A 26649-nucleotide genomic window follows, 5' to 3' on the forward strand; every position below is an offset into this window, starting at 1 on the left:
AGTTTTGTAAGCTCAAATCTTTGAAAATCTCTGAAAATATATTGAATACAACATTTGGCTGGGTTATAATTGTTGGGTTGAGTCTTCCGTATATGTGGTATTGAGTTTTGGGTTGGTGGGCTTAGTTTTTACCGTAATATTGTAGGAAATAGGAAATACCGTATTTTTCGAATTTTTTTGGTGAGGTTCCGTATATATAAAAATTTCCCAAAGATGTTTGGTTTGATTGAATAAGACTTTTTCTACCATCTTTTCGTTTTTCATTGAATAAATTGGAGTCCATTTTGTTAAATAATTTGATATTTTTGTAAAATAGAACAAAATAATCTCTTAATTCCAACTTTGGTCTAAGTAATTTTAAATATAAGATCAATTATAACGTTCTTAAGATGCGATAGGTTTAAAGTCAAATTGGACTCTATTTTGTTAAATAATTTTGTGATTTTGTAAAATAGAACAAAATAATAACTTAATTCCGAATTTGGTCTAAGTAATTTTAAATATTGTATCAATTGTGATGTTCCGATAGGTTTAAAGTAACAAAAAAGTGACCTAAGAACAGAGAATGAACAATTATATTTAAAATTATGGGCTAAAATCAAACTCACAATATTATTTTGTTTTAATTTGCAAAATTCAGAATCCAAATTATCATTAAACAAAACAAAGTTTCGATCGATAACTTTTGCACAACAAATAACTAAAAATGATATTTATCCTTTTTCTTTTTGGAGTTTAATTTTTTTTTTCTTCACATGACTTACCCTTTTCTTTTCTTTTTTACATGTATAATTATAAATTTATAATGGGTTCAATTCAATAAAAAACAAGGCTCCAGGCTATTACAAAGAATCAAATATAGACATAATATCATCAATAAGACTAAGGCAGACCAATGATAATGGCCATATATTTATAATAAATTAAAAGAATCTATTAGCCTGGTCTTTTCCATTCAAATATAATAAGCCAAAAAAAAAAAAAACTTAACCAAAATAGTAAACACAGCAAAACCAGCTACAGGTGAAGAAGAAGAAGAAGAAGAAGAGAAAGGGAGGACATGTATCCAAATCAGAATTGAATGTTTCCATAATACAAAACCAGCACACTTTGAGAATCTGAATGAGACTCCATAGAAGTTACTCCTCTGGGAGATTGAGCCTTCAAAGATATATTTTATATATACACATTGGTGTCATTTTCACCTTATAACAACCAGCCAGGAAAAATTACAGATACTACTTTCTGAAGAATCCAAAGCAGCAGCCCTGGAAAGTTTAAAACAAAAGGGGATTAGAAGAAATGAATACTAAAAAACAAAAAACCATTTCCATGAAAATTAAGAATGAATGACAAACCTTGGCAGAATCATTAGGATCTGGCTTCCGATTGGCGTAAGATGGCTCAGGTGTGCCAACTCTGCCTGCCCCAGTCTGCCTCTCTTCCCGAACTTTGTTAAATATGTGAGTAAAACCATCAGCTGATGCAGGGTTGGTTTCATCCCACTCCCCGAATTTCGGAACAGCAGCGCCATGATCAGGCTGACACATTAGAAATTTAGCAGAGACAATGTTAGAAGCAAGTATTAACAAAAATGCAGTATCTAAAATCTATGTCATTTTAAGTGGTGGTCCTTGTTTTTTTACAGAAACCAGGAGTTGGGAAAGGTCTAATAGGACTGTTCTTATGATACAAAAACCATACTGCTAAACATGCCTGAAATGATGATTGATGCTTGGTAAAAGCAAATGTACTTGAGAACGAAAAACTAATCAATAATAGAATCAGATTGTTCCTAAAGATATGATTTTTCTTTTGGTCTTTTTGGGGTACAAACAAAGTTTTAATAGTACAAACATATAAATGTATTGGGCAAGCACCAGATAAACATTTCAATCTTGCGAAGGAAAAAAAATGAAACTAAAGGGAATAATGGAAGAAAACTTACATTATCTTCGCTGCGAGGTCTCAATCTAGATCTTCCAGGAGTACCATGGCTACCATCATAAGAATTCTTTCCTTCCCAAGATGGTGAATCTCTTCCTGTGGCCCTTGCTTGGCGATGAAGGGGTGACTTTTCAATACTTTGTTCGGATCCACCACTTGGTCTTCCAGGTCTTCTATGGTTGTCACCAGAAACTGCTCCACGGCCAATGCCACCACCACCACCACCACCTTGACGTTGATTTGATAAGTCATTGCTGCCCCTACGACCGGTGTTGTTGTGAGGTCCTGGAGAGTTTGAGAACTGCCTTAACTCGTTATCCTCCTTGCTTCTATGCCTTTCATGAGCTGCTCTCACTGGAACAGGTTGCTCTACTGGTTTACCAGCATCAGTTTTTCCTTTAGTAAGAGAAGTATCAGCATCTGAGTTCTCTTCAGGGTCATTTGGATTAATCATCTTACCCCCCCCAGTACGACCCTTACGAGCCTTGTCAAAATAGGCTGTGTATGGAACATTATCTTCGTTTTCCCAGTTACCAAACTTTGGTACATGCGACCGTTGCTGTTACATTAAGAAGAGCTTGTTATTAATCTCAAAACTACACGTAAAAACACATCTTCACAACATAAACTTTATTACTGGTCAAGGTCCATACCAAATATACAATCTTTACAACCAAAAAACACAGCATACAATGCTTTTTCCAAAACGATTATTTTGACCAAAGAGAATAAGGTAACAAATGGTGCCCATCTTTATCAGGCCAGATACTCATGCTTTAAAATAAAGACATACTTTTTAGACATCTTTCTTACTTTTTTTCGTATCATCATCTTAAAGAAACCCAATAATGAATGAACACCAAACGTTCAGTCAAAATGTGTTATTTTACTAAATGACAGCTAATTGGCCATTCTAACTTCATAACTTTATGTTGGTTCGCCACTTTGCTAAACTATATATGAAAGCAACTTTTTGCCAGAAGAAAAATAAAAAGCACCCAAAGAAAGAGACATACTGTACCATGTGGACAAAGTAAAAAAAACAAGGTCTACATTTTCCCAAAAAAAATTGCAGAAAACCATTGAAGAAATTCTTCAAACATCTTAAAAGCAATTGTCTCTGTTTTCCTCTCTTTATATTGTATCCTAATTCAAGTATTCAACTACATGCAGAGTAAGATATTTAGGGCTTGGGGACCAAAATCTCATAATCATAATCATCATATGCAGCTGATATAATGTAGATGAATTATAGTATATATAAAACGATCTTTGATTGATCATTATCTTGATATGAACCATGCAAGTAACCTCTTCTCAAATTCCATAAATAATATACAAAAGAGATCAACAACATAAAGACTTTTAGCAAAGAATTTGTTTTAAATACAAATTAGGAAAAAAAAACATAAAATCCAGTACCAATAATTGGATTGAGTATCAAATGCTTCACTTAAAAAATACAAACAAATCAACACATATCTAAATGCCAAAAACAGAAAACAAACTCACATATTCGGAAAATTATAAGTCAAAAAGCGAAAGTCCAAAAAATTTAACAGAAGAGAACATAATGCTTTTAGTTAAAAAAAAATTTCTCGGCAAACAAACAAAAACTGTACATTTGAACGGAGAAAAACAACAAAGAGATAAATCAGTAGAGAGATATCGAAACTTACTGCCATTTTCTCTTCAACCAAACAAACTTGGAACAAAACCCAGATACAACTAAGAAAAGTCTCTTACACCCAATTCAAATTCCGTGACCAAACGGACTCACTCAAAATTTTCTATGGCCTGGTTTTACTCTTCTACAAAACCCTTGAAACGATCCAACAAAGAGAATTTAAGAGGGAGAAAGAGAGAGATGGAGAGAGAGGCAGAAGGAAATTGAATGAGAATTTTAGAGAGATGGCCAGACGAGTTGTATTGAGAGAGAGAGAGAGCCAGATAGAGGTTTATCAACCATTGACCGGAGCCACCGGTCATGTTTGACCTTTCTTTCTTCTTCAAATTTGTTTCTCTCTGTAAAAAAAAATAAAATAAAAAAAAGTCTGCCTTTTCTCTCTTCCATTCCAAATTTTATTTTTATTTATATTTAAATAAAAAAATAAATAAAGTTTGGCCTAACTTCTCTACCATGGTTCAATTCAAAGGTCTCTCTCACTCGGTTGAGTCTGTGAAATTTACGTGAATCGGTATGTATTTGCTATTGCCAGGAACGTTTTTTACTTCTTCCAAGAGCTTTCAACCCAAAATCTATGGTTACCGAGTTGACTCACCAAAACTCGGGCGTGGAAGTATGAATTTCCAGCTCTGGCAAGTGGCGAAAAACTAACCGTCAGCGTGACCGTTAAGTGGTTGGCCGTTGAAGCTTTTAACTCAGCTCAGAACTGTTAACGCCGTTACTGTTAAAGGCGGCTAACTGACCGACTGACCGACTGGCTGGCTCTCTTACCATCCAATGATAATAATAATAACAATAACAACAATAGTGTGTCACCAGAAGGGTATAATGGTAATTTCGAGTAATTGTTAAAGCTGTGTTTGTCACCTTATGTTGAAGACGAGTCTATTTGTCAGTTTGTGTGAATACATGATATGTCATATTGAAGTTACTTCCATGGTATTTAAGGCTAATTAAATTTGCAATTCATATATATATATATATATATATTAGGATAATTTTATGGTGCATAACTACTTATCTTTTGTAATGTTTTGTTTTTCTCCGTGAATAGTTTTTGGTGTGTTTTTTTTGTGACGGTATTTATTGTAGTTATTTAAAGTATCTTGTAAATTTTCAAGAAATTTCGAATGGTTCAAACAAACTGTTTTTTACGCGTATAAAAAAAATTAATCACGCGTGTAACAACTTGTTTCAACCTAGATTTCGGCACTGTAAATTATTCAGAATTTCCTGAAAATTTGCAGGATGCCAAAAACCGTTCACGAGCTGGGAAATACAAAAAATCACAAAATGTATGCACCATAGCAATACCCTTCATTCTTATTATGTAAGTTTTTTTAAAATCTAAAGGGTTTGTTGATTTACCATTTTTAGATGTTAATATAGTAAAATTTTTGTATAATCCATTGTACTTCCTAAATTCATTCTTTGTATAGCGCAATTGGGAAAGTTTTTGTCTTTGAATGACAATGGAATGGGATCGAACCCTGCCATTCTTAGTTTCAAAAAACATAATAACACTAATCTAACCATCTGACTCCTGTTTCAATAATAAAAAAAATATTGGAATTGCAACCTCTAGAGCTTCTATATAGTCTATTTGTTGTCTCTATACTCCTCGAGTTTTCGAGTGTCGATCTTCGCTTGGACATATTTTACTATATAGTCTATTTGTTGTCTCTATACTCCTCGAGTTTTCGAGTGTCGATCTTCGCTTGGGCATATTTTACTATATAGTCTATTTATTGTCTCTATACTCCTCGAGTTTTCGAGTGTCGATCTTCGGTTGGGCATATTTTACTATAACAACAGAGTATCTTGGTAGTAATGATTGAAGGATGGAGAGGAATGAAATGAGAGATAAAATCATTTGTTTGGTAGAAATGATTTGAGGAATGAGAGGATAGGTGGAGGGAGAGTAAATCCCTCCAAATCTATAATTTCAATCATTCTATTTTGAAAGGGCAAGAGATAGAGAGAAAAAACTTTAGTTACAAATTTACATATTTACCCCTATCAAAATATAAATAAATATTTTATTAATTTCAAATATTTTGAGATATTTTCTCTTCTTGTTATTTTATTATACATATGTATTTTTTTAATTAAATACAACTTGTTCAAAACAACATTACTGATAATGAAATTAAACATCCATTTATACATGAAAAAATGATATTTAAAATTATAAATGTAAAATATAATTACTAATTAATATTTTTTTAGATCAATTAACTAATAATATTGTTATCTTATAAGGTGCAATAAAAAATATAAATCTCAAAGAATTTCTCTCCCATTTTTCTTTTAATACGGAACAAAGAATTAGAAAATTACTTTATTTCCTTCCTCGCTTACCAAACAACATAAAAGATTCTCACTTTCCTCTCTGCCCTTCTTATATGGTCCATCTCTCTTCTTTTCCATCCTTCTTATTTAATAACAAGAAATTTGGTCAGTTTAATCGTTAATGAATTTCACATTAAAAAAAAAATAACAACTCCAAATACTAAATTATTATATAGAACAATTTTAGATAAAAAAAAATTGTATCATCTTAAATTTAAATTTAAAGTAACATATCATACATATACATATATTGTAATATCAAGATAATTATTAATAATTTCTTTAAAATGAGACTTTAAATAATTATAACTTAATACAATGTAAAATTTATTCTTATTTATAACTAACTCAAGTTGAGATTAGAATTTTGTATCACTATATACAAATTATTTCAATATAGAATAACAATTTATATAAAATTTATTATATATTATATAAAATAAAATCCCAAATTTGTTTTTCAATTTAATATTATTGTGATTAAAATACCCTTCAACTTGGTTTATTTTGAATTATGATTATTATTATTTTAATAAATGAATTATTATTATTATTATTATATAAATTTTGTATGACTATATACGAATTATTTCAATATAGAATAACAATTTATATAAATTTTACTATATGCCATATAAAATAAAATCCCAAATTTGTTTTTTAATTTAATATTATTGTGCTTAAAAGTACCCTTCAACTTGGTTCATTTTGAATTACGATTATTATTATTATTATTTTGATAAATGAATTATTATTATTATTATTATTATTATTATACACATACGTGTAATACACTAGTCATAGTAGTCTTAATTTACTAGTTCTTCTACACAAAGTCAATGGAATGTCTTCCATGTAGCTGGCATTATAGCAAAAAAAAAGTACACCAATTTGGTACTTATTATTTTTTATTTTTATTTTTATTTTTGTGTTTGTGTAGGTAAGTAAGACTGAATTTATTCCCATCTAACTTTTTTGTAAACCCAACTAAATGATAATAATTAATAAATTTAATTTTGTTTTTCTCCAATACTATAATATAATTAATATGTGTTCCAGCTAATTTTCCAAACAATTTGAAGTAATTTAAAGATTTAAAAACTAATCTTCCATGGTTTAAAACTTTTCTTAGACCAAAAATATAGACTAGGCAATATTGAGTCCAATAAGGAGACCGATTCGCCAACTAAAGAAGTTTTTTTTTTTAATTTTATTTTTTTAATAAAAGCCAATTTTGCCAACCAAGCTTTACTAACACGTGATTTTTAACAAAAGTTGTTATTTATTATAATTTCCACTTGCTCTATTTTTTTTTTTTTGGCTATTTTTTTTCATATTTGATTTATCAAACTTATATGGAGGAGACAAGACTTTATTATATGGTCAATCATTATATAAATACATATATGTATATGTATAGGCAGACTTCCATAGTAGGTCTTGATTGAGGGCCCTCTCAATTTTATTTTCTTTATATAATTTAAATTTTATTTTAGTGTTTTAATCTTATATTCTTTTTTTTTTTTTGTATTTTTCTTCTTAAATTATATATTTTCATTAAATTTTGTATACAAGTATTTTATATAATTTTATAATTCAAACTCTCATTAGACTAAAATTTTACTTGTGTATAGGCATTTTTTTTTAAAATTTTTATAGGGTTTATACCTTTTTGGATTTTGTATTTTTTCTCATTACTTGTTTGGACCTTGTGTTTTAACAAATTATTTTTTGGACCCTGTGTTTTGTAAAATGATTAAAATAGAACCCAAAACCCAATTTTGGTCTATTTTTTCAACTAAAATTACAAATAATTTACCAAACTAATAATTCGGGACAAAAATAAAATCATTCTGCTTTAAAACTGTGTTATTATATTTAATTTTTTTCTTCATCAAAATTGAGTTTAGGGTTCTATTTTAATCATTTTATAAAATATAGGGTCCAAAAAATAATTTGTCAAAACACATGATCTAACTAAGATAATTGACAAAACACGGGGTCCAAAAAAATATAAACCATTTTTTATATGTAATTTTTTTTTTTTTTGCAATATAGTCTTTTACTTGTCAAATGGTTAGCAAGGGAAAGTGATTATTGCCTAACTTTTAGTTTTAGTCTTGCATGGATTTGCTCTCAAATGATTATGGTAATGATAGAAAAGAACTTAGAATTTTGCTTGCACTAAATGATAAACTACATTATGCTATATTATTATATTATAAAAAAGAAAAAAAACAATTAATAACTCCACTTTTTGTGTAATTGATTTCAGCTTTTAGCAAAAAGATATTCTAATGAATTTAGGGCCAATTTGGTCTTATATGGGCCATAAGAACAAAACAGCCAATTTTGAAGGATTATGTGTGACCCAAAAAAAAAGTGGCAAGGAGGACAAATTTCTCATCTACTTTGGCTAATTATTTAATGGATTAATCCACTGTTGCTGCCCACCAAATTTGCCTCCCTTTTATTGTCATTTAAATTAATGAGTTTCTTATTAGATTAATTATTCAATAATCTAAACTACTATACCATATCATATGACTTTACTTTATATATTAGAGCATTTCCAATGAAATGTCGAATTTGTGATGTATTATTAAAATATAGCTCACTTTACAAAAAACATGCTCCAACTGTGTGCCAAAAGTTGTGCGAAATTTAGCACATGTTAAAAGTTAGGTCAAATTTGACACACAATATAACATGGTGCGTATTTTACCTCATCATAAATGTTACACTTTTTTTATTTACTTTTATGTTTTTTTTATTATTTTAATATTATTTTTATCTATTTGTATTAAATGTTATACTTTTTATCTTTTTATTTTATTATTATCTTATACTATCAACATTAAAATATAAAGAAAAATGATTATTTTTTTTGTATATTTTCAATAAATATCAAATTAGCATTAATGATATATTAAATTTTACAACAATTTTTACAATTGTGCATTGAAACATAATGCTAAAAATTATATTAAATATATAATATATTGATTTTTTATATCAAATATAACACACTATTAACATCTCCCAATTCTTAAATAATATAAACTTCTTATTTATTTATTTGGGACTTGTCAAACAACTCCTTGAATAAAAATGGTATTGGTTGGCCCAGCTTTTTTGGGCATATCTTGGTTTTGCTATAGTGGTGATGTTGAACATTTTGAAAAAGTCATGAGCAAAGAATTAATTTGAGTTTACCAAAATCTTCTTTTCTTTTTTTAAGAGGCAAAGACTCTTCTCCTCATTTCTTATTATTATTGACAAAATACAATACAACATATCAATCAAAAGTTAAAAACTTGAAGTTATTGGAGAGTTAGAAGACACAATTCAAAAAAGTAATGTGGGGTTGTTGAATTTATCAAGAAGCAATGAGAAAAATTCCTGGTTTTGCAATCTGAATTCTAATTAAGATTCACATCTGATGTCTTAGCTATTTGGGAAAGAAAAAAAAAACACAAGTCTGATTTTGTCAAACATTGAAAAGTAGGAAAGTGATGAAAAATCTAAATATCACAAATAATTAGTAAAAGTAAAATATGCACTTGGAAATTCATAATACTTCCTTCTCAATAACCTGCATGAAGGTAAAAATGACTTTAATTAATCAAGGCCAGCATCATAATCTTGGTAAAATAATTTTTTTTTTTTAATAATTGGTTTATATAATTTTTGAAACCTATGTTTTGACAAATTAAATTCTAAACCCAATTTTGATCAAAGTTTTCTCAACTAAAATCACAAATAATTCACCAAACTAACAATTTAGAACAAAAATAAAATCATTATGCATAAAAACTGTTTTATTATATTTAATTTTTTCCATCAAAATTGAGTTTAGGGTCTATTTGAACTATTTTACAAAATACAATATCCAAAATGAATTTTTTAAAACACAGTATCCAAACATGTAATCGAAAAAAAAAAACAGGCACAAAAAAATATATACACAAAACATAAAGATGCTGTTTGGTAACCATTCAAAAAACAGTTTTTTATTTAATTAAATAAAAATTTGACAATTAAACATAAAATAGTGTTTGGTAACTTTATTTTTATTTATTATTTTTTTAAATTTTAAACAAAATTTATTAAATTTTGAAAATAGAAAACTTTCACTTTCAAATTTTTTTTAAATTGTTTTAAATTTTTAATTTTTTTTTCTTTTCTCCTTCAAATCACCATCTCATTTTATATTGCTAAGCAAAATATAAAAATAAAAGTTATCAAACGCATTTATTATTTATTATTTTAAAAAATAAAAAACAAAATTAGTTATCAAACATGTTTTTATTTTTTTAAAAACAAAAACAAAAATAATATTTCCATTTTTGTGTTTAAAAAGTTCAAAAACAAAAATTTTACCAAACACAACCAAAATAAACAAAGATGAAAGTAGTTTGGAAGAGAATACACTTGCCTGATAATGAGGAGAATATTGAACTCATAAACAATTCAAGGAAGAAATATGAGAATGTGTTCTTGATTCTTGAACCTGAAACATCCCATGTTATTGAAACTCGTTTGTTCTAATAGTTGATATGATCATGCCAATGGAGTATTAGCTCCAATGAAGTCTTCATGGTCTAGACCTTGACTTGTCTTGTTTTGAACAAGGTGAGAAAATTTGGCTTGGCTGTCAAGTTCCATGGCTCTAACCAGAGGAAGCACACATTTGACTTTTGGCTTAAGCTTGACACGTCTCTAGATGGTTTCATTCTTCAAAGTCACGAGCCCACAAAGGCCGGTGTCAACTTTGCTACATGTCAAATCTCGGTCAGAGGCGAGCTGGTTTTGTAGTAATTTTGACCAATCTCTCTGTCAAGATTCTTGGTGTAGTTCAAAATTATGCCACAAAAGTTCAGCTTCTGGCATATATTTCATAATTCTCATCTCATGATCCAACTTATCCAAAAAATGAAGAATAGCTTCATGTTGATAATGGCTATTATCTTCCATCAGAAAATAATGAAAGTTTCCATTCACTTCCACGGCACTATAGCCAGGTATTTTCTTTATTCCAGAATGTTTCATGATGTTTTTCAGATCAGCTACTTCATTCCACTTTTTTTCCTTGGCATAGAAGTTTGAGATTAAAGCATAAACTCCCAAGTCATCTGGGTTTAACTCAAGTATATTCTTTGCAGCAATTTCTCCAACTGACAACTTCCCATGATTGTAACAACCTGCAAGGAGAGCAACCCATATGGGGAGCCCAGGTTCGGTATCCATGGAAGATATTAGCTGATAAGCCTCTTCGACTTGCCCTGCACGAGCTAAAAGATCAACCATACAAAGATAATGTTTTTCCCCTGGTTGAATCTTGAAATCATTTTGCATAAGCAGAAACCATTTTCGACCTTCTTCCACAAGACCCGAGTGACTAAAGGCTGAGAGAAGTGAAACAAAAGTTGTGTGATCGGGTTTTGAGTTTTCTGTCATCTTGAGGAAGAGCAGTAAAGCTTCTCTTCCCTGTCCATGAATTCCATAGCTGGTAATCATTGCATTCCAAAATATTAAGTCTTTAGTCTTTGTCTTATCAAATAGAGCACGAGCATAAGAAAGAGATCCACACTTTGAGTACATGTCAATTACAGCAGTGCCTGAAACTTGATCAAAATCAAGCCTTCTTACAATATACCCATGTATGGATTTACCCAATTTCATAAAACCAGCTTGAGAACAAGCCAAAAGTGCACTCACAAGAGACACTGATTCTGGTTTAAAACCACAACTCTGCATTTCTACTAACATTTTCAGAGCATTCACTGCAAAACCATTTTGAGCATAACCAGAAATCAAAGCACCCCAAGAGATGACATTCTTATAAGTCATCCTTTTAAATAACCAACAAGCAAAATTCAACTTTCCAAACTTAGCATACATATCAACAAGGCTAGTCTGAAGTACTACATCCAAATGCTGGTCTCTCCTAATCAAATGTCCGTGAATAGAAAGCCCCACTTTTGATTCGCCAAGGCTTGCACAAGCCTGTATCAACCCCAACATGACAACCCCATCAGCTTCCACACCCTCCTTTAGCATTCGCCTATAAATATCAACGGCTTTTAATGGCTGCCCACTTCGGACAAACCCAGTTATCATGGATGTCCAACAAACAAGATCCCTTTTTGGCATTTTATCGAACAAGCTCGCAGCTTCATCTATTCTCCCACACTTTGCATACAAGTTCAAAGCAGAAGAACCCACAAAAGCATCATACTTGTAGCCATATTCTATGGCTTTAAACCAAATTTCTTCGCCTGATCTAAGGTCCAACAAGCCCGCACACGCCTTAAGAGCGACCGTGAAACTAGAGCTATCTGGCCTAACACCTTCGGCGATCATCAGACGATGTAACCTTACGACTTCATCAGGGTTTTGTTCTCGAGAATAAACAATGATCATGGCATTCCACACATCTACACCTCGTTGAGGCATTTTATCAAACACTCGGCGAGCTTCCACTGTATCAGCAATGCGTGCATAAGATTTTATGAGCAGTGCGTTGGAGTTTCCACGGAGACCAGTCAAGATCACAAGAGCGTGGATCTTAGCTAGGGATTCTTTATCTTGACAGGTTAATATAAGAGATGTTAAGCGCTTTATCCATGGAATCAACCGCATTTGCTGGTGAAAGCTACTAAATTTTTATGCTTCGGGAGCAAACAACAAAAGTTTGGGTCTCTAGAAATAGATTTAAAACGTAATATGCAATTTGAATGCGTAAATTCTCTGGATTCGATCCTGGAGCGAAATTGCATGGATTCAACTTACAATTAAACTTGACTATTATTAGATTGGATTAGGATAAAAGGATTCTTTTCCCAAAATATAACCTTATTCCCCAAGCTTTTTTTTTTTTAGTGAAAAATATGCTCGTATAGATAGCAATTATTTGTATTATATCCATTGTTTAAAGGGTTTGTTGATATGGGAGTGCTAGAACTTTTTGTTAAAAGTTAAAATGAATTGTTAAAAAATTGAGAAAATATAATTGTGTGTGATATGGGAAAAGTCCCCCATGGATTTGAAATACTCGTATATTTATGCTTTAAGCTTAGTAAAATGTCATTTTTAAGTACTAATCACAACCCCCAACCAGCTTATTGCTAGTCCCTAGCAATTCAAGCGAAAAAATAGAAAATTGTCAAGTTGAATAATCAAGTCAAACAAAGCAAAATCATCTAAGGATTTTCAAATTATCAGCAAGAAGTCAGAAATTACTATCTAAGCTACTATAGTTGTGATTTCAGAGTTGTGTGTGTGTGCGCCAAACCATATTCTTTTTATCACAAGTCATAACACAAATAGTATCGAAAAATCTCAAAAGTATAAAAATCTCAACTCCAAATTCCTCACGGGTATTGAAAGTATTGTATGGGAAGGATTACACTCTTGGAGTTGGAAATGTAACAGTTTACGCTCAAATGAGAAAAGATAAACTTTTTAGGACAAGCAATTTAAACAAATATTGATCACAAGATAGGCAAATCAACTTATTGAAATTCAAATGGCAAACAACCTTTGGGATTTACATGAGAAAACTCCAAGAACAAAATGACAACTAATTAGAAATGATAAATGTTGACCCTCGTTTTGGCCAACTGACACGGAGTCAAAACGCTTGACGTGGAAAGAGGTGTTGGAATGAATGTAATGACAAACACAGTAAAGGACACAAAGAATTATAGTGGTTCGGCCCCAAGAACTGGTAATGACCTACGTCCACTTAAACTATTATTGATTTGAGATCTTAAATGAGTGATCAAAGAACTAGGGTTCTCTGAGTTTCACAAGCTTGAGAGAGACCAATGGTACAATCGTAGAACAATAGCTTTTTCTCTCCTGAATGTGTAATTCTAATTAAGCAAAAGCCAAAAAGTCTATTCCTTGAGCTATTTTTTCATTATTTACAGGCTCAAGAAAGATTACATGAATTAGTTACAGATATTCTTTCCTAATTAATCGGATATTCAGTAAATCATGGGAGATAATCTCGGATATGACGATGATCTCTATAAGATTATCTTGAAATATCTGGAATGTACGACCATGCTGGTCGTGACATAACTCAGCTCCACGCCTGTAGTGTCTTACTGGTCGATAGTCGAACAGAACTCTGTCAGGTGTCAGCCACGTGTTATAAATTGCCTGCCACGTCACCTGTGTATGTTTTTTGGATAACATTTGCCCCCCAAGTTTATTTATTACGACCAGTAATAAATAAACTTTAAAGAAACGACCCTTCAATTACCCCACCCGATCTGTCAGAGGAGTTCGTGCATCTTCGGGAATAGTAACCTACTCCTGTCCAATCATGGCTTTTCGGTTCCCAAGTAACCTACTGACGGCTATCATCCTTCCCCATGCTTCAAAAAGAGGAAACTGATGATTACTTCCTCTTTCATGCCACAAACAAAATATATATAGCTTTCTCATAGTCTTGTTTTCCTGTTGGAAGCATAATCAGCATCTACATAACCATTTAGAGACACTTATCCTGGATCCCTCTCATATATCAAACCATACTTGGATGTTCCCTTCAGGTATCTCATTAGCCATTTCAAAGCTTTCCAGTGCTTAGGACCAGGATTTGACATGTATCTGCTCAGTACACTTAAAGAGTGTGCAATATCTGGTCTTGTGCTGACCATGATGTACATCAAGCATCCTACTGCTACAGCATAGGGAACCTTCTCCATTTCCCTCCTTTCAGATTTAGTTTTAGGACATTGTTCATTGGACAGCTTGAAGTGTCCAGCTAATGGTACTGCAGTAGCCTTAGAGGTATCCAAGCTAAACCTTTTTATCACTTTTGCGATGTAGTTGCTTTGAGTGAGAACCAATTTCCCTTCTTTCCTGTTTCTTAGAATTTCAATGCCTAGAATCTTCCTCACTGGTCCGAGGTCTTTCATTTCAAACTCAAACTTGAGTTTATCCTTGATAAATTTGATCTTGGTCTTGTCTTTGTTGATAATCATCATGTCATCAGCATACAATAGAAGGAAAACTGTGCTGGCTGTTTCCAAATCCTTATAGTACAAACAAGAATCAAATTTTGACCTTACAAAACCAATTTCTCGAGCAAACAAGTTGAACCTTGTTACACTGTCTTGGTGATTGCTTCAATCCATATAAAGATCTCTTAAGTAAGCATACCATTTCTGTTTTGCTATTTTCCACCAGAAAACCAGGTGGTTGCTCCCTGTAAATTTCTTCATCTAAGAAGTCGTTCAAGAAAGCAGTTTTAACATCTAATTGCTCAACTTCAAGATTTTGATGTGCAGCAACAGCAAGCATCATTCTAATGGTTTTGTATTTCACCACAGGTGAGAATATATCAGTGTAATCTATTCCCTCAACCTGTGTGAATCCTTTTGCTACCAGCTTGGCCTTGTATCTAGGTGGTTCCCCTTCTGTCATGCCTTCTTTTATTATGAAAATCCATCTGCATGATACCACTTTCTGATCATAAGGCCTTGGTACTACTATCCATGTCTTGTTCTGCCTCTAGGAGTCCATTTCTTCTTCCATAGTAGCTAACCATTTCTTCCTTGACTTGTTGGCCACAGCTTCTTCATAGGTAGTTGGTTATGGTATTTCTTCGGGTTGGATAGTAGCTAGAGCATAGGCTATAAGATCAGCTTCAACATACCTTTTTGGTGGCCTTATCTCTCTTCTAGTCCTATCTCGAGCCAGTTGATAGTCTCTCAATTCTGTTTGATCCATCTGTTCAGTGTCAAGATGTTCCACCTCAGTTTCAGGTTCTTGAGTTGGTTCTTCTGCATCAGTTTCATTAGTGGGTGCAGTAGATTGGTCATCTGTTGTTAGTGTTGGCATTCCAAGCTCAATATTGAATTCAGCCAAGTCTTTCCTATCCTTGTTGTTCCATTCACATTCAGAAAACATACCCTTCTCAACTTTCAAGTGCATAAACCCATGTTCATTGAAAACTACATCTTTAGAGATAACAATCTTAGGTCTTCCATTTTCAATAGTACACAATCTATAACCTTTCACACCAGTGGGATAACCAAGAAAAATACATTTCATAGCTCTAGGATCAAGTTTATCTTCTTTTTGGTGAGCATAAGCAATGCATCCAAATATTCTTAAGTGCCTAAGACTTGGTGCTTTACCAACTAACATTTCATAAGGTGTTTTCAACTTTAGGACCCTACTATGACTTCTATTTACCAAATAACATATAGTAATCAAAGCTTCCCCCAAAAAACTCTTTCCCAAACCAGAACTAATCCACAAACACTTAACTTTATTCATCAAGGTCCTATTCATTCTCTCAGCAACACCATTTTGCTGAGGTGTGTGCTTAACAGTTCTGTGTCTAATAATGCCAAGCTCAAGACACGACAAATTGAACTCAGTGTTAACAAATTTAAGGTCATTACCCACTCTTAAAACTTTCAGTTTTCGATCATATTGGTTTTCCACCTCAATTTTCCATTCTTTAAATTTCAGCAAGCATTCATTCTTGGTTTTAAGCAAAAACTATTATAGTATTTTATAATATAATGTAATATCATAATGTTTTAGATTAAATAAATGTGACAAAGAGTGTCACATATTGTAACATATAATACAGAGTTACAATATTTAGATGGTTATTTAGGATTTTTACCCCCCAAACTATTACATATGCATTATCGTGCCCCTGATTTTTTCAGGCCGTTAAAAAATCCCCCCGATCTATTCACAATCATGTAAATTAGGACTTCTGTCTAATTCCGTTCATTTTTTTGTAACGGGAGGATGATGTGGCCTTTTTTTTACATGATTTAGGATGACACGTGGGACTCTAAAGTGTGAGTTAGATATTATAGCCCGCTGACATGGCAATTTAATTTTAGCCCAAATGAATTATGAAAATATAAAAGAAAGTAAATAATAAAAAGAAGGATTTTCAATTTGGGGTCGGGTCAATTGGGATTTTAGGGTTTACTCATCGACAATTCCTCCTTAACCATAGGAATTGACGAACTACCATGAATATTATCTTCCACTATAACCTTAATCAACTCACCTTGTACAAACTCATCAACACAAGCAGCTGGCTTAAGCCGCTCAACATGCTCATCTTCACGCGCATTGTTGTTCCTAGACTTCCTAGCTCGGGTATACACAATCAAACCATTCACAACAGAACCTTTAAATCTCTTACAGCTAAAATTCTCATAACCTTCCACACCAGAACTCGTCTGCAACTCGGTCGGAGTCTAAGTCATAGAAGCAGATGATGCCCGAGTCCCACCAAGTTGCGATTCGCCGAGTTCAGACTTGGCTTCGAATACATAAGCCAACTCTCTCTTCATGCCTGTTCAATCAAAAACCCTCCACAGCCTCGCAAAATTCACCCCCCAAATTTGTATCAAGATAAATAAAACCAGAAACTCACAAAAACCATACCAAAAAATCATTGAGGATGAGATTTTGAAACTGCAATTCGGGGAAAAGAAAGTACCAGTTGTATCAGATGAGCGCCATAGGAGTGATATTGGATCAGATGCTTTGGAAAACAAATGTAGAAAACGGTGGATCAGATTGGAAAAGTCTAGGGTTCTGGTAGGGATTTAACATTTGAGGGTGTAGATTTGGATTTGGATATGGATTTGATTGCAGAGAATAACTTAAATTTGAAGAAAAGGAGAGTAAAGGGCGTCATAATCAGACTTTTTTTTTTAACATAACTGTGAAAAATCAAACAAGGAACTGGTTACTCCTCATGATACATGTTATTTAACCTAGCTCTAGGATTTTTTTTTACATAATTGTGAAAAATTAATCAAGTAACTGGTTACCTTACCCAGACTTTAAAAAAAACATACAATCTAAAAAGGGGAAAAATTTTTATAATAAATAATAAACACAATTCATATTACAAAAATAAAAAAAAAATGCAAAACAACCAAAGAAAAATTTAATATAAAAATAGTTATATAAAATTAATATAAAATAATCAAATTACAAAATACCCTTCCAAATTAATAAAGCATTATTAAGAGTAAAAATATGACATAAACAAACTTTTATGCAAAAATATGAGAAACTAAACCCATAAAAGTGAGAATTCTTTTAAAAAAGCCATAGATTAATTTTTTTTTTTAAAAAGCTATATTTTTGCAAACTCTACTAAAAATGCCCTATAAGATGTAATTTCCTCTTTTTTTATTAATTATACACGGTTACATTATCTATGTCTATTTCCTTCAAAGTTGTGTTTATTTTTCTGTGTTTTGTAATATGTACCTCTTATAAATTCAATAATTATATTCATGTTAACACAAAATTTTATATTCCTCACTGATGATATTGGTTATTGGTTATTGATTAAGTTACTACTGATTGGCTTACTTTGAGCGTCCACTACACTACGTACAATGCATCCTTATGCGTACGTACCTTTGTTTTGAGCGTCCACTACATTACGTACAATGCACCCTATGCGTACGTACCTTTGCTTTGAGCGTCCAATACACTACATACAATGCACAATGCACCCCTATGCGTACGTACTTTTGTTTTGAGCGTCCACTACACTACGTTCAATGCACGCTATGCATACGTGCCTTTGTTTTGAACGTCCACTACACTACGTACGTACACTACACCTAGTCCTAAGCATGCGTTCATGTATTTTCCTCCTTAATATATATATACATAATAGTTTTGTGCATGCATGTATGTATATATTATATATAAATGAAAATAAATCAACCTACGATTGTTGTTGGACTTTTGGTTGGTTGGTTGTTTGACTTTTGGATGATATTTTTCTTGGTTGATGGTTTGGTGGTGGTGTTGGTTGTGTTATTTGTGTTGCGCAGGTGTAATCGCGCTTGGTGGTGGAGCACACTAGGGGCTCTTAGATTTGCCTTGCTTGCGCGTGGGCTCAGTTTAGGCTGTGCAACAGGTATGGTACTTTTGGGCTTGGCTCGATTTCGGGTGATGGGAAGAGTGGCGCTGAAAGAATCGCGCCTAGGTTCTTCGAATAGTGGTGCGAGGTTGGAGGTTCGGCCTGGGGTTGCGTAACAGGCCTGGGGTCTTGGGGATGGAGATAGTGGTTTTCCCTGATGGTGGTGATGGGGGAAGGATGATGGTGGTTATGGGTAGTGGCAGTTAGGGCTGGGGATGCAAGAGATAAGAAGGAGGGTGAGTGAGAGGGTATCAAGTTGGGGTATTTATTAAACAAAAGAATAAACGTAACAAAACACTGCACCAGTGCTGAAACACTATGCATGCATAGACATGTTCCACCAACATCACTGCACCCCATACGTACGTACCTTTGTTTTGAGCGTCCAGTACACTACGTACAATGCACCCTATGTGTACGTACCTTTGCTTTGAGCGTCCACTACACTACGTACAATGCATCCCTATGCGTACGTATCTTTGTTTTGAGCATCCACTAAACTACGTACAATGCACTCCTATACAAACGTACCTTTGTTTTGAGCATCCACTACACTATGTACAATGCACAATGCACCCCTATGCGTACGTACTTTTGTTTTGAGCGTCCACTACACTACGTACAATGCACCCTATGCGTACGAACTTTTGTTTTGAACGTCCACTACCCTACGTACGTACACTGCACCTAGTCCTAAGCATGCGTTCATGTCTTTTCCTCCTAAATATATATATATAAAATAGATTTATGCATGCATGTATGTATATATTATATATAAATGAAAATAAATCAACCTACGATTGTTGTTGGACTTTTGGTTGGTTGGTTGTTGGACTTTTGGATGATATTCTTCTTGGTTGATGGTTTGTTGGTGGTGGTGGAGGTTGGGTTATTTTTGTTGCGGAGGTGGAATCGCGCCTGGTGGTGGAGCGCACTAGTTCTTCTCAGATTTGGCTTGGGTGTGCCTAGGCTCGGTTTAGGCTGTGAAACAGGTATGAGTATTTTGGGCTTGGCTCGATTTAGGGTGACGGGAAGAGTGGCGCTGAAAGAATCGTGCCTGGGTTCTTCGAATCGTGCAGCGAGGTCGGAGGTTCGGCTTGGGGTTGTGTAACAGGCCTGGGGTCTTGGGGATGGAGATGGTGATTTTCACTGATGGTGGTGATGAGGGAAGGATGATGGTGGTTATGGGTAGTGGCAGCTTGGGCTAGGGATGTAAGAGATAGGAAGGAGGGTGAGTGAGAGGGTATTTCTTAAACACAAGAACAAACGTAACAAAACATTGCACCACTGCAGAAACACGCATGCATAGGCGTTTTCCACCAGCATCACTGCACCATTGCACCCCTATACGTACATACATTTGTTTTGAGCATCCACTACATTACGTACAATGCACCCCTATGCGTTTGTACCTTTGTTTTGAGCGTCCACTACACTACGTACAATAAACCCCTATACTTACGTACCTTTGCTTTGAGCGTCCACTACACTACGTACAATGCACAATGCACATCTATGTGTACGTACTTTTGTTTTGAGCATCCACTAAACTACGTACAATGAACCCTATGCGTACTCACCTTTGTTTTGAGCGTCCACTACACTACGTACGTACACTGTACCTAGTCCTAAGCATACATTCATGTCTTTTCCTCCTTAATATATATATATAATAGTTTTATGCATGCATGTATGTATATATTATATATAAATGAAAATAAATCTACCGAAGATTGTTGTTGGACTTTTGGTTGGTTGGTTGTTGGACTTTTGGATGATATTTTTCTTGGTTGATGGTTTGGTGGTGGTGGTTAGGTTGTTTGTGTTGCGGAGGTGGAATTGCGCCTAGTGGTGGAGCGCACTAGGGGCTTTCAGATTTGGCTTGGGTGTGCCTGGGCTCGGTTTAGGTTGTGCAACATGTATGGGTGTTTTGGGCTTGGCTCTATTTAGGGTGATTGGAAGAGTGGCTCTGAAAGAATCGCGCCTAGGTTCTTCAATCGTGGAGCGAATTTGGAGGTTCGGCCTGGGGTTGCGTAACAGACCTGGGGTCTTGGGGATGGAGATGGTGGTTTTCGCTGATGGTGGTGATGGGGGAAGGATGATGGTGGTTATGTGTAGTGGCAGCTAGGGCTGGGAATGCAAGAGAAAAGAAGGAGGGTGAGTGAGAGGGTATCGGGTTGGGGTATTTCTTAAACACAAGAACAAACGTAACAAAACACTGCACCACTGCAGAAACACTACGCATGCATAGGCGTGTTCCACCAGCATCACTGCACCATTGCTCCCCATACGTACGCACCTTTGTTTTGAGCGTCCACTACACTACGTACAATGCACCCTATGTGTACGTACCTTTGTTTTGAGCCTCCACTACACTACGTACAATGCATACCTATGCGTACGTACCTTTGTTTTGAGCGTCCACTACACTACGTATAATGCACCCTATGCGTACGTACCTTTATTTTGAGCGTCCACCACACTACGTACAATGCACAATGCACCCCTATACGTACGTACTTTTGTTTTGAGTGTCTACTACACTTGGCTCGATTTAGGGTGATGGGAAGAGTGGCGCTGAAAGAATCGCGCTTAGGTTCTTCAAATCGTGGTGCGAGGTTGGAGGTTCGGCTTGGGGATGCGTAACAGGCCTGGGGTCTTAGGGATGGAGATGGTGGTTTTCCCTGATGGTGGTGATGGGGGAAGGATGATGGTGGTTATGGGTAGTGGCAGCTAGGGCTGGGGATGTAAGAGACAAGAAGGAGGGTGAGTGAGAGGGTATCGGGTTGGGGTATTTCTTAAACACAAGAACAAACGTAACAAAACACTGCACCACTGCAGAAACACTACACTTGCATAGGCGTGTTCCACCAGCATCACTGCACCCCTATACGTACATACATTTGTTTTGAGCGTCCAGTACACTACGTACAATGCACCCCTATGCGTACGTACCTTTGTTTTGAGCGTCCACTACACTACGTACAATGCACCCCTATGCTTATGTATCTTTATTTTGAGCGTCCACCACACTACGTACAATGCACTCCTATGTTAACATACCTTTATTTTGAGTGTCTACTACTCTACGTAAAATGCACCCCTATGCGTACGTACATTTATTTTGAGCGTCTACTACACTACGTACAATGTACAATGCACCCCTATGCGTACGTACTATTGTTTTGAGCGTTCACTATGTAACGTCCCTAAGGTAGGGTACGTCTGCCACATACTCGTAATTCTAGGGTTTACGAGTATGTAAGGCACTTGACCAAAAGAATTAAATAAATTGATACGAAGAAATACAGAAAAATTTAAAACTTTTATATAAACTTATTAGAAGAAATTATTACACGTATGAATACTTTAAATTTAAGGCAGCCATATGAAAACTCTAAACCATTATTGCATTGCTACTGAGTCCGTGCTCCACAAGTTGCTCAATAGCTAAAGCCACACCTGGAAAAATGTTGGAAAATAACATAATGAGCTAACGCTCAGTAAGCAAATCTCATGCATACACATACACATGAATGTCGTGAGTTTGTAGTGCACATATACTAATATGCTGACTTATATACTTATGCATTTCATTTATTGCTCATGCACTTTCAAACTTTACTTTTATGCTCTTTCTTTTAGTTTCACATTTTTATGGGCCCAATATCACTTGTGCACACTGTTTGATTCAGCCAATGCCTGCAGGGCTTGTTACACATATCATATAGAATCCCATGGGTTCTCCTCCGGCTAGCCATCATCTCAGCTAGGCTCATCATAACACTCATTTCATCGTTGCCATAGCTGCCATACTTATTACACATATGGAGGAGAAAGACGGAAACATGGCAAACATATCTGAATGGTCAACTCTGACCTAGCCCACACTAGTGGGCAGCCACTATAAGTCTTATAGACTTCCGTCTTCTTTACTGAACTTACTTGATTGCTTCATCAAAACAGTGGCACCCCTTTTTAAACATCTTATTATCACTTTGCTTAAGCCTTGTGTCATTAAAATGTTTAACTTTACATAAGACTTTTCAAGGCATTTCATAACTTTTCTCATATTCATATGCATGGTCTTATATCACATAATAATGTATCACATAACTGTACATGCCATGCATACATGCTGATGCTGAAATGCCAATGTTCATGTTCATGATTCATGTTGATGGTATTCAATCAAGGCATTGTATCACATCTCATATAACTCAAAACATCTTTAGTCATAATACATGAAGCGTTGGGTTGGTGGCGTTGTTATACCTTAACGTAGAGCTATGGCTCAGGTCTAAGGTTTCCAGCCTAAAAACTTAAACGCTTCATATATCATAACATACAACAAAATCATGAACATAACAGTAATCCACATATTCATCAACATAAGAACACATACTTGCACATAATTCATATCAATCTTAACCAAGTAAGACGTCTTTCACATGTCACGAAATTCATCAAATTCATATCACACAACACTATCATGATATTCATATAACCATTCTTCACATACTTATCATATGCATCATACCATACTTAACTCATCAGATGTACACAATCAATGTAGTCATGCATTTTACACTTAAGCACAAAAGGTGAGATTTACTTACCTTAGGTCCTTAGCTTATTTTAAAATTCCTCACCAAGAGTCAATCAATCAAATCCATACAAATCCTATTCAAGGCACATCATTTATTAAATTCTATCAAAATCATAAATATACACTATTGATAGTGTATATTAATAATACCAAAAACTATATGAATGATAATAATAATTATTATCAACGTAATACAAATAACTCTTCATATAAAACCATGCTTTAAACCTTGCTCATAAGATAATGTACCCTTATGATAATAATAATAATAATAATAATCCCAACAAAAATAATAATTTTCGTCTATAATTAAACTTATTTCGATATTAATAACAAAATACTTCAATAGCAATACGTATATGGATGTATATATTCAAATAGTCATTTTATAAAAGAAATCATATTTTTAACATAAAGTTGTAATAATCAATATAATGATAATAATATAAATATAAATATTTATATTATTATTAATTAGTCATAATATCAATTCCAGTGATATAATAAATATACTTTCTTCAAACTTCACTGGTCTTACAAATATCAATAACTGTAAGAAACCAATATTTGATATTATTTTAATATTCAAATATTAATAAAATATTAATATACAATAATAATGGTTAGATAATAGGTTTACTATAAATCATACTTTTCATATATATATATATATATGAATCTGTATTCTTGATTTACTTAACAAAATAATAACAATAATAATTAAAATTACTTAATCATAATAATTTCCATATTAATATAAAATCAATTAAATATGTATTTTTATACTTGATTTAATATATAATATTTTCTAGAAAATTGGACAGCACAACGGCTATAAAGTGGACAATTCCAAAATCAAAACCTGTATCAAAAATATATATAATCCCAGACAGCCAGTAAATTACAGAAAATATTCCATATATCAATAATATATAATTATATACTATAAATACACATAATAATAATTACTCTAATCAATCACAATTAAATCACAATATATAGGTTAAAGAAATTATACCAAAATGATCGGGTTCCACAATAAGTCAAACGATGATTTTCTGAGACTCAAAACGTACTTCGGAACCTCGAACACTAAGTTTCGACCGTCGGTCTACGGTGGATCGCGGTGGCTCGTGGTGGGCCCACCACCCAACTATGGTAGATGTAGGAACAAGTTATTGGGTTTTGAAGCCCACAACACGAGGAGCACGATGGTGGTGAAGGATCGGCAAACGGATGCCCGAGGTGGCCGAATCGCAACTTTGAAGTCGCGGGGTGGCCGAACTTAAATCGAGTGGTTGAGGCGTTTAATCGGTGAGTGAGCTCTAGATTCCCGCGTGGGTCGATAGTTCGGAGGCCTCTGAATCCAACGGTCCGGCGCGTGGCTAAAAGTGGTGGCCGGAAAGTACTCCTGCGTCGTCGGCAACAGTAATACGCAGAGGAGAGAGAGAGAGAGAGAGAGGTTTTCTGAGGAGAGAGAGAGAGACTCGGGTAAAAAAAAGAAAGGCTGAAGCCTTTTCTTTCTTTTTTTTTTTTTAAATTATTTTTAAAATTACACTTGGACCCAAAATATTAAAATTCTTTTCAAATAAGCCCTTTAGCAAAACTTTCTTAATTTTATAAAAATCCCCAATTAAAATTATATAACATTTGGGTCCAATACTTGACTACTCAAGTTTCTCTCTCTTTAATCTCATTAAAACATAAAATCATATTTTAAACACTATTTTTCCATTACTATTTCTTAAATTTGTAAACTTGTACATTTTATATATTAAAACTCTGATTTATAATAAAAATGTTGGATATTACACACTACGCTACGTACAATGCACCCTATGTGTACCTACGTTTGTTTTGAACGTCCACTACACTACGTACGTACACTGCACCTAGTCCTAAGCATGTGTTCATGTCTTTTCCTCCTTAATATATATATATATATAAAATAGTTTTATGCGTACATGTATGTATATATTATATTTAAATGAAAATAAATCTACCTGTGATTGTTGTTGGACTTTTGTCTGGTTGGTTGTTGGACTTTTGGATGATATTTTTCTTGGTTGATGGTTTGGTGGTGGTGGTGGCTGTTGTGTTATTTGTGTTGTGGAGGTGGAATCGCGCCTGGTAGTGGAGCGCACTAGGGGCTCTAAGATTTGGCTTGGGTGCGCTTGGGCTTAGTTTAGGCTGTGCAACAGGTATGGGTCTTTTGGGCTTGGCTCGATTTAGGGTGACTCAAAGAGTTGCTTTGAAAGAATTGCGCCTGGTTCTTCGAATCGTGGAGCGAGTTCAGAGGTTCTCCCCCATCACCACCATCTGCGAAAACCACCATCTCCATCCCCAAGACCCCAGGCATGTTACGCAACCCCAGGCCGAACCTCCAAACTCGCTCCACGATTCGAAGAACCTAAGCGCGATTCTTTCAGAGCCACTCTTCCAGTCACCCTAAATCGAGCCAAGCCCAAAAGACCCATACCTGTTACACAGCCTAAACTGAGCCCAGGCGCACCCAAGCCAAATTTGTGAGCCCTAGTGCACTCCACCACCAGGTGCGATACCACCTCCGCAACACAAATAACCCAACCACCACCACCACCACCATCAAACCATCAACCAAGAAAAATATCATCCAAAAGTCCAACAACCAACCAACCAAAAGTCCAACAACAATCATAGGTAGATTTATTTTCAGTTATATATAATATATACATACATGCATGTACAAAATTATTTTATATATATATTAAGGATGAAAAGACATGAACGCATGCCTCAGACTAGGTGCAGTGTACGTACGTAGTGTAGTGGACGTTCAAAACAAAAATAGGTAAGCATAGGGTGCATTGTACGTATTGTAGTGGACGCTCAAAACAAAAGTACGTACGCATAGGGGTGCATTGTGCATTGTACAAAGTGTAATGGACGCTCAAAATAAAGGTATGTACACATAGGGGTGCATTGTACGTAGTGTAGTGGACGCATAAAACAAAAATACGTACGCATAGGGGTGCATTGTACGTAGTGTACTGGATGCTCAAAACAAATGTACGTATGCATAAGGGTGCATTGTACGTAGTGTAGTGGATGCTCAAAACAATT

The 26649-nt window shown here is 34.2% G+C and overlaps 2 protein-coding genes and 1 long non-coding RNA gene across 3 annotated transcripts; all 3 read right to left on the minus strand.

The window, feature by feature from the left end:
- Positions 1-877: 877 nt before the first annotated feature.
- On the minus strand, positions 878-3885 carry LOC133782713 (RPM1-interacting protein 4-like). The gene is made up of 4 exons (XM_062222075.1): positions 3627-3885; positions 1949-2506; positions 1359-1541; positions 878-1268 (listed from the first exon to the last, which is right to left on the minus strand). The coding sequence occupies exons 1-4, from the start codon at positions 3630-3632 to the stop codon at positions 1239-1241; spliced, it is 777 nt and encodes a 258-aa protein (XP_062078059.1). The 5' UTR covers positions 3633-3885; the 3' UTR covers positions 878-1238.
- Positions 3886-10396: 6511 nt separating this feature from the next.
- On the minus strand, positions 10397-12959 carry LOC133782707 (putative pentatricopeptide repeat-containing protein At3g25060, mitochondrial). The gene has a single exon (XM_062222063.1). It carries the CDS (start codon positions 12629-12631, stop codon positions 10826-10828), a length of 1806 nt encoding a protein of 601 aa, XP_062078047.1. The 5' UTR covers positions 12632-12959; the 3' UTR covers positions 10397-10825.
- A 9184-nt stretch (positions 12960-22143) lies between these two features.
- On the minus strand, positions 22144-24974 carry LOC133788988 (uncharacterized). Its single transcript, XR_009873522.1, has 3 exons — positions 24566-24974; positions 23558-23621; positions 22144-22400 (listed from the first exon to the last, which is right to left on the minus strand). It is a non-coding gene; the product is annotated as an uncharacterized LOC133788988 (long non-coding RNA).
- Positions 24975-26649: the final 1675 nt, after the last annotated feature.

The sequence above is a fragment of the Humulus lupulus genome, chromosome 1, assembly GCF_963169125.1.
Source record: "Humulus lupulus chromosome 1, drHumLupu1.1, whole genome shotgun sequence".
In the NCBI taxonomy this organism is placed as follows: domain Eukaryota; kingdom Viridiplantae; phylum Streptophyta; class Magnoliopsida; order Rosales; family Cannabaceae; genus Humulus; species Humulus lupulus.